Source organism: Vitis riparia, chromosome 19 (genome assembly GCF_004353265.1).
Source record: "Vitis riparia cultivar Riparia Gloire de Montpellier isolate 1030 chromosome 19, EGFV_Vit.rip_1.0, whole genome shotgun sequence".
Taxonomy (NCBI): Eukaryota; Viridiplantae; Streptophyta; class Magnoliopsida; order Vitales; family Vitaceae; genus Vitis; species Vitis riparia.
Window position 1 is genome coordinate 8,811,325 of NC_048449.1, and position 13,901 is coordinate 8,825,225.

Genomic DNA, 13,901 nt, shown 5'->3' on the forward strand with positions numbered 1-13,901 from the left:
TTTTTTTTATCTTGTTTACAATTCTCTTTACTTTCTCTTTTCATAATTCTCTAAATTGAAATTCTCTCAAGTGGAAAAGATATCTACTAACTTTACAAGTGCTAAAGATATTTACCAACTCTACAAGTGGTCATCATTCATAAGGTTAAGGTATTTATATTTAGTTATTTAATTTATTTATTTTAATTCTATATATTTAATTTAATTGTTTTCTTTCTTTTATCTTTTTTTTTTCCTCTAAAATTAAAAATGGATCCTCATTACCTAGATGTAGAAAACCTTGACTTTGGTATTGATGCATGTAATGAATTTAATCCTTTTGAAGATGACGAGACTCCCACTTCCCCAACCCAATCCCATAGGCAAAAGCTAGGGCTAGTAGACGCACATCTATAGTATGAAATCACTTCACTATAATAAATAGACAAAATACAAGAGGAGAGGTAGAAAATATAACAGAATTTAAGTATTGTAAAAAAACATATAGTTGCAAAGCTAGTGGTAGCACCTATCACCTTAAAAGACATGTTGAACAATGTACAAAAAAATATGGTGCATTAGATCCTAAACAATCCCAAATAAGTCAAAATGAAATAGGATCTAGTGCATCTTCAATGGCCCCCTTTATATACAATCAAAAATCCCTAAGAGAAGGGTTAACTAGAATGGATAGCCAATATGGGGCTTCCATTGACATTTGGAGAAGATCGTAGATTTGTATATTTCATGCAAAAGTATGACCAACCAGCCTATCATAGAATTCCTAGGACTACTTCTCATAATGATGTAATTAAATGTTGCCTAAATGAAAAATAATTAGTAATTGAAGAATTTAAAAATCATAGTGGTATTGTATCTGTGACCTTAGATCTATGGACTAATTTAATATTACCTAAATGAAAAACAATTAGTAATTGAATAATTTAAAAATCATAGTGGTATTGTATCTGTGACCTCAAATCTATGGACTAATCAAAGTAATGAACCTTTTACATGTGTGACATCACATTATACAAATTCAAATATGAAATTATAAAAGAAAATATTAAGTTTTCATAAAATATTACATCCTCATGATGGGCCTTCCATATATGATTCCTTGACAAGTATTTTTAGAGAATATGAGATATAAAGCAAAATTTTTAGTATTACCTTTGATAATGCTTCAAATAATAAAAGTACCATAAATTTATTTGTAAGAACAATTAGAGAAGGTCCACTAAGTGAAATATTTCATGTGAGATGTATTTGTCATATAATTAATTTAATAGTATAAGATGGTTTAAAATTAATATCACCCTCATTACAAGCTATCCGGTCTACTATACTATTTCTTAATTCATCTAACAAATTACAAGAATTTTATACTTTATGTCAATCAGTAGGTTTGAAGAAGAGAAAACTTCGTCATGATATTGGTCATCATTGGAATTCTACCTACCTAATGTTAGAATCTTGTTTAGGGTATCATAACATATTATCAGATTATGTCAATGACAGGTGAAATTATAGTAACTTCTAATGATTGGGAGAAAGGTTTTGTTTTTTTAAAAAATTTGAAGGTTTTTTATGATACTACTAACATGTGTTCTGCTATACTCCTACATTTTGTATAACACTTACATGTATTTGCAATATAAGTGATGTGTTTCAATAATATAAGGAACATCCATTTTATAGTGAAATATGTGTACAAATGGGATTTTTTTTTTTTTTTGAAATATTGGAAGACTATTCCATCACTTTATTGTTTAGTTGCTTGTATGGATCCAAGGGTTAAGGTTGAAGGTGTAGAAAATATTTTAAATTTCATAGCTAAAATGTATGAACCAACCATCCGAACCAGATGGTAAGATATATGAACAATTAAACAACTTATATAAATATTATGAGAATAAATATGGTAATGTCTCTTCAAGTACTATAATTTTATCTACATTTGGAAATGATCCATTCTTTATACAATTAGCTAAGGAAAAGCGACAAGTTGGTCCTTCAAGTTGGTGTGATCTTTTAAAATATTTAGATAGTAATTATTGTTCATACTTATCCCCTAATGAAGTACAAAATTTTGATATTATGAAGTGGTGGAAATCTTATGAATCCATTTTTCCTATACTATCTAAAATGACACATGATCTACTAACCCCACTGGTGTCTACTGTAGCATTAGAATCTTCTTTTTCTATAGCTGCAAATATAATAGGAGACAGAAGGATAACTTTTACAACAAATATGCTAGAAGCTTTGACATGTTTGAAGGATTGGGAAGATGGACACATAGGACTTCAAACTTTAGAGGATGAACTTAAAGAAGTCTTCAAGAAATTGCATCTCAATGCATACAATGATGTTCAAGAGATTGATGAAGAAAAAAAGAGAATGAAGATTGAATAAAAAGGCAAAAGTGAATATGATAATTGAAGAATTATATGTTGTTCGTTTCTTTTAAATCTATTAAATGTAGCTAATTTTTAAAGGTTGAGTAATGCATATGATTGATAGTTGGGTGGGTACCAACCTAGTTGGGATGTACTCAAACTATAGTGATGCAATTCTCACTTTTTTTTTCTCCTTATTTTTTCATGTAATTTGTTAAAATATTGAATAAAAGAATTATGTTTTATATTTCATTTCCTTTTATATTCTATTATTTTAAATTTATTTTTATTTTGATAAAAAATAAACAAATTCAAATATAATTTTTTACTATTTTTAAAAACAAAAAACTATCATTTCTATAAATTTTACAATTACAAACTCGATAAATATAAATGTAAAAAATAAAAAGTATAATTATTAGAGGTGTATAAAAAATAAAAAATATAATTATTAGAGGTGTTTAAAGTAACAAAAAGAAAATTTATTTAATAATGAAAAAAACTTAAGAAAAAATGACTTAAAAAAAATTAAATTAAATTTTTTAACAAAGTGAGTGGCTCAAAGGCCACGCTCGCTGACACGACACGACCTGACCCTGCACGACATGATTAGCCCGCGAACTTATGAGCCATGTTGGGCCACCTATTTGCCTTGCATGGGTCGGCCTAGCCCAACATGATTTTTAAGTGGGTCGTGCTATTCGGCACGTTGGCCATAATGGCCCGATCAATATCGGGCCATGCCGGGCCGACACGACCCATTGGACAACTCTAAGCTCACACCACTAAGTCATTGGAATCTCATTTCTCTGTCTTAGCTCAACCAAATATTCTTCCATGATTTGTGATCCATATTGTTATAAAGTTGACAATACACTACTATATTATTCCCTATAGTTTAGGACTAGATAATTCTCTTTGATTCAACTTCTTGTGTATATATTTGTAACCTCTTTTCAAAGGAAAGTATAACAAAAACCTTCTTCATATGGTATTAGAGCTATTTCTACTCTCACTAAGTTTTGATATACCGTGGCTAATCTTTCTATCACTAATATTTCAAACCTATCAGACTTGGATGTGTTTGCTTCCATACCCAATGTTTCAACTTCTATTTTTGGCCCCTCGACCAATCTTATTTCCATCAATGCTAATGCCCAATGTCCCTTAAAGTTAACTACTCATAATTATCAATCATGGCATGTGTAGTTGCATGCATTGTTGTTTGGCTATAATCATTTAGGATATATAGATTGTTTCTTGCCATGTTCCCTTATTTCAGAGATTGCTACTCATTCCCTCTAGTTATACCAAGATCAGCTTATTTTTCATGTCATCTTTGTCTTACTTTTAGAATCTGTCATGCCACTTATTGCCTCAATCAAAACTATGATTTTAAAATCCGGATTGGACCAACCGATCCAACTATTCACCGTTCCAATTTGGTTCACACCTTCGAGCCAGACAACTTTTGAATTAGTCTCAAACTGCCAGAATCAACAGTTGAACTGGTGAACCAACTGATCTGGTCGATTTTGGATGAACCAAATGGTTCAAAAGACTTTTTTTTTTTGTCATCTTTTTCAAAATGACGTTGTTTTGTCTTTCAAACCTATCCCTTTACCTTTTGCTTTGCATTGCTATCACCTCCTCAGCTCCAATCCAATGTCACCATCGGCTCGACAACCGCACCATGTTGACGACGATGCCATCCTGATGGCGACACGCTATGTGTTGTTGTTGCCTCTCTTCCGGTTCAAGTACAAGATTGTCACTGGTCTGACAACCGCGCCATCTTGACGGTGACCCATCTTGAAGGCAAAGTAATCTCGAACACCATCTCCATGGTGATGCCATTCGGGCAGTCATAACATTGACTCTTTCCATAAGTAATAATTCAATAGATTTTGAAAATTTTAAAGTTTTAATATAGAAATGTCAAAGTGACTAAATTTTTGGCTCTAATTATGAATTTTAAATTTGGTTATTAAATAACTCAAAAAAATCTTGATATTTGAATTGATTATCTTTAAATAGAAAAACTTTAAAATATCCACCACATACATATAAATTTGTTATTGGTTGAAAATACCAATTATATAAATAGAAGTTTGTCATTGGTTGAAAATGAGATATGTGATAGAGAAAAATTATTTTTTTGATATCATAATAATAATTATTTTTTAAAATAGTGAATTGATGATTCAATAACATATCAATATTTCAATCTTAACATTTCACATGTGTGGTTAAATATGAATTATAAAATACAAATGTCAAAAAATAATATTTAAATATAAAAACACGAGATTATGAGTCTTTCACTCACATTTTCATATTTTCTTTATGTTTTATATTTTATATTTATTTTATTAGTTTATTTCCATCATTATTTATTTTAATTTTACAATTGTAATTTTTTTTTAACTTTATGGTTTCTAAAATTATAATTTTAATTCAAATTAATGAAAATATTGTGATTTTAAGTAAATTTATGAAAATATTGTGTTACTCATAATTTATCATTTTTATTTTTAAAATTATTTTTAATTTCAAAAATATATAAAATATATATTTATGACGTCACTAGTTTGACCGCCAATCCGACTAGTGAACCATGAACCAATAACTTTTTCGGTTCAATGACTGATTTGATTCTAAAAAAATTGGCTAAAACCTCCCATGAAGCATGGTTAAAATTAACCAAATTCTATGCTAGTTGCTCTCGGGTCGTATCCTTCATCTAAAAGGAAAGCTTTCTTCAACCACTCATGGAGACAAATTTGTCTTAAAATTTTTGCAAACACTCAAAAGTCTGTATGATCAACTCACCTTTTGTTATGCTGCCTCTAATGAAAAAGATTTGATTGTTCATGCTCTAAATGGACTTGAGAAAGAATATAAGGAAGTTATGGCTTCCACTCAATCCAGCGGAACCCCTATATCTTTTGAAGAACTTCATGATTAATTGACAGATCATGAGGAGTTTATGCAACAGGACTTCCCTAACCTTAAACTTGTTTCTATATTTGCAAACCTCATTCGTAAATTACATCATACCCAAAACTTCCCTACTGTTTTTTCCATTTCGTTAAAAAATTAAACCCCTGCCCATCCTATCTCCCCACTCAACCCTTAAAACCAAAGCAACCAAACTCAAATCCTATCATTTGCCAATACTATGAGAAATATGGACACATGATGAAGTGTTGTTTCAAGCTCTTCCCTCATTTCCGTCCTATTCATGCCATTGTCAACCACACTATACCATGTTCTATCAGTAACTCTTCTTGGCTTGTTGACTTAAGTGCCTCACACCATGTCATTATTGATTTAAGCAATTTAACATTACATTATGAATATGGAGGTCTTAATGATATTGTTCTTGGTGATGGTAAGGGTTTCTCAATAACATACATCGGTTGTGTTAATCTCTTTATTCCCTCTTCTACTAAAATCATCTCCTTACAAAATGTTCTTTGTGTCTCATCAATGCAAGACAATTTAATTTTTGTTTCCAAATTTTGTTACTCGCATAATGCTTCCATTGAATTTTTTCCTTCCTATTTTCAGGTCAAGGATCTTTGCACAGGGGCACTGCTGCTACAAGGGCAGAATAAAGATGGTGTTTATGAATGGATGCAACCTATATTTGCTCCTAGACATTTCCTTCTTGCTTTTTGTCACCCTTAAAGCACTTTCTCATGCTTGGCATCAACAATTGGGTCATCCCTCTACCAAAATTCTTCAACATTTCATTACTTCTCATAAGCTCCCCTATTCTTCTTCCTTGAATTTCTCTTGTAATGCTTGTTTTTGTAATAAAAGTCATCGACTTCCTTTTTATGTTTCTTTTTTCACCAATTGTCATCCTTTAGATCTCATTTTCACTGATGTGTAAGAACTTTCTCTTAATTGATCTCGTGATGACTTTCTTTACTACGTCATTTTTGTGGACTATTATACTAAATACATTTGGTTACATTTAATGAGCAAAAACATTGATGTCTCTAATATCTTTCTTTGCTTCAAACTTATGGTAGATTTTTTTTTTTAATTATCCTATTGTCTCTGTGTGTTTGGATGAGAGTGGTGAATACTACAAACTCAAAAGTTTTTTTGAATCTTAAGGAATTTGACATTTACTCACCCTTTCTTATAGACCACAACACAATGGAATCTTTGAAAGACGTCACAGGCATATTGTTGAAATATGATTAACCTTACTTCATCAAGTCTCTTTACATCTAAATTTTTGGTCTCATGCATTTCAAATTGAAACATATTTAATAAATCGTCTTCCCACTCCAATTCTAGGTCTTGTATCTTCCTTTGAAAAACTCTTTTCTATTTCCCTAAACAAAAAAAAATGTGTCTTTGGTTGTCTCTACTACCCTTGGTTGAAACCATACTTTACTCACAAACTTGACCTCAAATCTCGTCCTTGTGTTTTTTCTTAGTTACTTTTCCAACCAAAGTGTCTTCAAATGCCTTGACCCTCATACTCATTTCTCAACATGTGTAGTTCGTTGAAACTTTTTTTATTTTTTTTATTTTTTTATGTTTTACATCCTTCAAGCTACTCTTCCTTCTGTCACTTAAGACCATCTCTCCACTTGGTCTAATTTTTGTGATCAACCTCTTCATTTTCTTGTGTCATCTCAAGCCTCATCATTACCAAGTGTATATCCAGTTGTGTGCCTTATTAAACATCATTAACTTCCCTTACAGTCATGTGCAACAACGAGCGAAGGTACCATCCCTCATTTTTCCCCTTTACACTCTCTTTCCCACCACACCTTATCTCTTCCCATTTCTACCCCTTATTCTAACTTACGTCGAGTTCCCCCATTCACTAGACTCTTTTACCCACTTTTTCAACCAATGCAGGCTTCTAATCGGAATAGCCACCCATGCAAACCTGTTCCAAGAATAATATTTTCAAGCCTTAGATTTTAAACCATGTCACTAAGCACCCCCTCTCTAAACCACTCAAACCTACCTCTATCTCTCAAGCCCTCAAACCTCCAGAATAACGTGTTGCAATGTCCTCTGAATTTGATGCCTTACTCATAAATGGTACTTAGGATATTGTCTCCTTTAATGCAAATCAAAACTTTGTTGGTTGTAAATGAGTGTTTTGTATTAAACGTCATCCTAATGGGAGCATTAAGTGTTATAAAGCGCTTCTTGTAGTCAAGGGTTTTCATCATACCTCAAGTGGATTATCATGACACTTTCAGCTCAATGATTAAAACTACTACTATTCGCATTATCTTATGAGGCTCATGGTTGGCTAATCCATTAACTTGATGTCAATAATGCATTTCTCTATGGATCCTTACATGAGAAGGTATTTATATCTCAACCACCTAGATTTATTAATGTTAATCATCCCACTCATGTTTATTTTTGTAAGGCCCTTTATGGCCTCAAACAAGCCCCCTATGCATGGTATAAGGAGTTGAGTCACTTTCTTATACAATTTGGTTTCAAAACCTCGAAGTCGGACACTTCCTTGTTCATCTACTCGACGCCTACTATCCAGACATACTTTCTTGTTTATGTGGATGATCTCATAATCACAAGGAATAGCTCTACCTTCATCACTGACTTCATTGTCAGTCTATCTAACCAATTCTTTATTAAGGATCTTAGATCTCTTTATTATTTTCTTGGGGTTGAAGTTCTAACCACCATTAGTAATCTCTTCCTCTTCCAACACAAATATATTTGGGATCTCTTACAGTGACAAAACATGGATGGCACCAAATATGTTGCATCTCCTCTGTCTATTTTATCACCTATGTCTCCATGACGGATTTCTACATGCCGATGCTACTCAATATTGCCAAGTTGTTAGGGTTATTCAATATTTGTCTATTAATTGTCCTAACATATCCTTTGTAGTCAATAAATCATCACAGTTTATGCACCAACCTTCTCAAAATCATTGAACTACCACCAAAAGATTTCTTCGTTAATTACCTTAAACACACTATGGTCTATTTCTTAAAGGCAGTTTCCCTCTTTGTTTACATGCATTTTCTAATGCTAATTGGGCTGGTAACCTTGATTGACCAGATATCAACAAATGCTTATTTATTTATCTTGGTAGCAACCCAATCTCCTGAAGCTTTAAAAAGCAACATTTAGTTGCTTGATCATCAACAAATGAAGAGTATAGAGCAATTGCTTTCGTAGCTGTTAAGCTTGAATGGGTTGAATCTCTGCTTTTTGAATTCAACATCCTCTCAAGCAAACATCCATACTTTTTTGTGACACTGTTGTCACCACATACTTATATGCAAATCCTATTTTTCATTCCTGTATGAAGCACATTGCAATTAACTTCCATTTTGTTTGTGATAAGGTGACAGTTGGTCAACTTTGTGTGGCCTATGTTTCCACTAATGATCAACTTGTTGATGCCCTCACCAAACTGCTCTCTCATCAACGACTAACTTTTCTCTGCTCCAAGATAGGTGTTCCCAATGAAACCGCTATCTTGTTGGGGTATATTAGTTAAGATTCTTCACCAACTCATATTTTGAAAGAATCTTCACTAACTCACCACTAAGTTAATGGAATCCCACTCCTCAATCTCAGCTCAACCAAATTCTTCCATGATTTACAATCCATATTGTTGTAAAGTTTATTGTACATTCCTATATTATCCCTACAGTTTAGGACTAGATAATTTTCTTTGATTAAGCTTCTCATGTATATATTTGTGACCTCTCTTCAAAGGAAAATATAACAAAACCTTCTTCATATTGCAAATAAGAGAATATCTCTTTCTAATTCTTCTTGACTTTAATTATTTGATTTAATTTTATTCTGTAAAACTTAATTTTATAACCTTCTAAATTTCGTTACATGTCACATTTTGAATTACATACCATGTGTTCAATGTGTATGATTCATTATTTATCAAGTCCAATTTTGTTCAACTAAGGAGCTACAATTTTGATTAATTTAGTGATAATCTAATCTACCAAAATTTTTGTCTATAATATTTATTTATTTATAAATTATATTTTATTTTTAAAAAAAAATTATAATTTTTTAAATAAAATTAAGTAAGATGGGTGAAAAGAATATGAGAATTTCCTATATGTGCCCCTTCTTACCTATTTTTTTATTTTTTATTTTTCATTTTTATTTTTGAGATGGGGATAAAATTATGTCTAAATAATTAGGGTGGGATTGGGATGACGGAACTTGTCCCTTTGCTATCCCCATTTAGAAAGTCGACCTTTTAGACATGGTTTCTACTTGATGCTTATAAAATAGCTCTATTACAAAAACAAAAGAAACAAGCAATAAAACGAAGAGAGTGAAAAACTAGATTTTCTAACTCTAAATAATGTTAAAAAATCCTCCAATAATAGTAATAATAATAATAATAATAATAATAATAATAATAATTTATTATTCTTTTTATCAAGGTAAATTTATAATAATTTACATTCATTATTGTTACAATAAACCCTACGATTGATTAATAAATAAATGATGTCAAATTTTAAATGTAATCTATGCTTCTGACTCCCATACGTAGTCCTTTAACAGCTGGTTGAGCTTGTATTTTTCTAGATGACAATGGCTTTGAAGTTGTTCCTAAGTTACACAAGATTTAGAGCACTAACATGCCCAACTCATCTAAGACATTACTAAGAAAGTGTTCCAAACAATAAAGGAAAGGTAACCCAAACGAAGAACAGTGAAAATGAGAATCTCATAGGGATGAAAAGTGAACATAGTTATAAGAGAACAGGACCTCAATTTTAAGGATACCCTAGAGAGGGAAAGGTCAATTCATCAGTACGTTTATGTGGATTGATCAAATTTAATGAATATGTTTTTTTGTTCTTCAGATTCTTTGAGTGTCTTTAAAAGGAAAATAGTATTTTTGTTTCATGACATAAAGTCAGAATTTGTATAATACTCTATTTTAAAAATAATTAATTAGTTAATAGGGATGAAATAGACCCCATGAAATTAAACCCTTCTACGTTTTTGTTTAAAGATTAACTTATTTTTAACATAATTAAATATCCTTAACTATTTCAAGTATTTATATATATATTTTAAAATAAATAATTATTTTTACAAAAAAAAATGGCATTTTTGTCAAAAAAAAAAAGGGCAAAAAATAGATGGAGGATTAGATTTTCAAAATTGGGTTTTCAATGATCCCTTTTAATCAAATAACCCTTTTAAAAAAATGTTTTCAATGCTTTCAAGAACTCTTATTATATGCTATACATCACGTGCCATTCATTAAATCAAATGATAGCTAGGTTGTTTTGCTATATAATTTCTCTTATTTTTTTCCATTTTTTTCCTATATTTAGATACGTGAAAGTATTGAAAAATTTAGTGTTAAATGGAGAGGAAAACAAGAAGCCAAAAATGGACCGCACCCTTGGGCCCAATAATTTCAGCCCAAGCCTAGCCTAAAGCACAAGTTCAATGTTAATTATCATGTATACATCTTTCTGCATGTGACGCATTAATATTAGGGTTTGGGTCCATAATTGATAGAGGTTCAATAAATTCTAAAAGGATAAAATAAACAAAGATTAGTATAGATTTGGGTGTCTTTATGTTGTCCAAAACCAAGCTTGACACATAAACACAAGTTGTGATTAAGCCAAAAGAGAGCTATGCAAAAACAAGCAAAGCAAACAATGCATTAAGACATGATGTAATTATTTCCCTGCAGTCTCCAAATTGTACTTGGCCTTCTTCCACATTGATTGGACAAAAAGGATAGAATTAAGCTTGTACCTAATCCACTCTTTATATACTTAAGAAGAAAATCTTAAGCTGTACTTCACAATTCAAAAATTTTATTTCATTGTGGTTCAAAGTCTAGTATCATTAAGTCCTCTGTCGTATTGCAACAAAAATCAGTGAGAAAGGAAAAGAAACGATAAAAATGGACTTGAGAGTAGAGTCTTTGGAGCTACCCTTTCATTGTTGATGGTAACACATCACCTACTTGAGATGCCCTAAAAGATTTCCAAACCCATTTGACATAATCTTCACATTATGAGGACATAATACTAGTTTCCATCACGAAAAAGATAAACCCTAATACCCATTAAGGTTTATTTTTTGACCCCCAAATAGAATAGGAATAAAAATTATTGATTCCCATGTCTTCTTCCAGCTCAAAAAGTCACACAAGGCATGTATATTCTCTTATTTTGTGGGTTCTTGGTCCCAACTCCCCAGTGAATGCCACCTCTCATTCATGTAGCCAAAAGGCAGTGAATTAGTTGGAACTGGTAAACATGAAGATTACTCTTACCTCCTGGGTCTGACAACTGGAAAGTTTCAATAAAGTAAATAGGAATACCCTTCCATGTGGCAAATGGGAGACAATCTCTGGTATGTGTAGTAATACTTGAGAAAGATGTGTGATAGGTACTGTTACACACTGTAGCAATACTTAGTCATGAAGTATAATACTTGTTTTCAATTGGGACCCTTTCCACATATATCCGAAAGTGTGGGGCGTCCATTGACACCCCTATATAAGAAAGGTTCCATGGCATCTTTCACACAGCAGAGAGAGAGAGAGAGGGAGCGAGAGAGAGAGAGAGAAAGAAAGAGAGAGAGAGAGAGAGAGAGAGAGAGAGAGAGAGAGAGAGATGGATCAAATTGAAAACCAAAAGCTTCAAGCTTTAAGTGAATTCACAAAGTCTCAGTTTCTAAAGAAAGTTGCTCAATTACTACTCTCAGTTTCTGTGTTTTCCTTCTTCTTTTCCTACTCAACTTGGCTCTCTTTTCTCTCCCATAGCTTCAACTTATCTTCCTTCCCTTTTCAACTCCTTACTCACAGCATTAATAGGAACTGCATATTCCTCCTTTGCAATGGAATCCTAGTTTTCCTAGCAAGAAACTCGGGTTTAATCAGATCTTCTTCATCTGGGTTCGATCACGCTGATGAGTACCTCATCAAGAAGACTGGAGATAGGTTGCCAATGTTATTGGACAACGAAGCTACCACGGAAACCACTGAACCTCCGGAGAGTGCTGCTGATGATCAAGAAGAAAGAGACAAGAAGTACTTCTTCAAGGAAGAAGAAACTGAAAATTTGATTGAAGAAGATGAAGAACAAGAAGTAGATCATGGAACTTCCCTTTTAGAAGACGAAAACCCGAAAAAGTCAAGCCTAGAAAGTAGCTTATTCATTGAAGAGGAGGAGCATTCGTCGTTGAGCACCGAGGAATTGAACAAGAAATTTGATGATTTTATAAGAAGGATGAAGGAAGAAATCAGAATAGGCTCAATGACAACCAGCCATAGTTTGGCGATTAAAGAAAGTTCTTCATTTGATCAGTCTGTTTAATGATTTTCCTTGTTCTTCACCCTTCCGCTAGCTCTTATGCTTCTGTTTGCTGTTTATGGAAATTCTCCACTTTGTCTAGCGCAGTTGTATATAAACGCGCACTACTTGGTCTTTTTCCTTGTTTTCTCTTCAATGATCAATCAGTCATATGTAAATGAATGTGGAATTTATGGCCTTAAGGGAACCGTTTTTGGCCTTTTATTTCTTTCTGCAACTTCATCCATAAAGCCAATTGCAAGGTTCATGATGATAATGATGAGGCAAATCATATGCTTACTGTCAAATATGTGCATGGAGATTGAATTGATCAGTTGTTACATTGCTGCACGCAGTCCCAAAATGAAGTTTTAACTTGAGGTTCTTTATTGAATAGTGGGTGTTTGTAAACTAACTTAATAATTTAATTCAAGTCATTAAATAAATTATGTTTGGTAAAATAATTTAATGATATGACTTAAAATAAAAAAACAACTTTAAGTAATAAGTAAAAATAATTAACTTATTCTTAAATTCATATCTTCATTTTATCTTTTTACTCTCGTTTGCCCTAATTATCTCCACGATCTCTTTTACTATTCTACGGTCTTTACTGTTATTCGACCTCATTTGCTCTAATTATAATTTATAAGGATAAATAAGTCAATTTCATGATTTGTAATAAATTTTAAGTTAATTTTATTAAACAATCTTAATACTTAAAAATAAAAATTAAGTAATAAATTTTAAATCAACAACTTAAGCATAATTTAATTTAAAATCAACTTAAGTTATCAAGTAATATATATTAAGTTGTACTAAACACCCTTAGTCTTAAAATTAAATTAAACTTATCGTTTTCTCTTTTCAATGTTATCATAAATACCACTGGCTTGCTTTACGTGCTACAATTTTAATTTGTTCCAAGTCATTTTAGAAATGTAATGAACTGTTTAGTTCTTAACATAATCACACAATATGTATATTTTGCAATTCAGTGCCTGTTAAGCTAGGAATATGATATGGGCAGTGTCTTATGATAAGATGACATCTATGGATATGAAGGAGTAGCGGTAAGGACTAAGCTGTGGTTTAGAACCTTAAACTCCATCATATTGGACACTTGAAAGGCCTAGGGATGAAAATTTAGGAAATTCTTGGAATGTTGATGAGCGGA

General features: G+C 31.9%; 1 protein-coding gene across 1 annotated transcript; it reads left to right on the top strand.

Annotated features, from left to right (window-relative positions):
• The first annotated feature begins 11,991 nt into the window (after window positions 1–11,991).
• On the top strand, window positions 11,992–12,952 carry LOC117909228. The gene has a single exon (XM_034823173.1). The coding sequence runs from the start codon at window positions 12,047–12,049 to the stop codon at window positions 12,746–12,748; it is 702 nt and encodes a 233-aa protein (XP_034679064.1). The 5' UTR covers window positions 11,992–12,046; the 3' UTR covers window positions 12,749–12,952.
• Window positions 12,953–13,901: the final 949 nt, after the last annotated feature.

What these genes read in the sequence shown, in the direction of transcription:
- LOC117909228 (XM_034823173.1), top strand. Translation starts at nt 12,047, where the DNA reads ATGGATCAAATTGAAAACCAAAAGCTTCAAGCTTTAAGTGAATTCACA.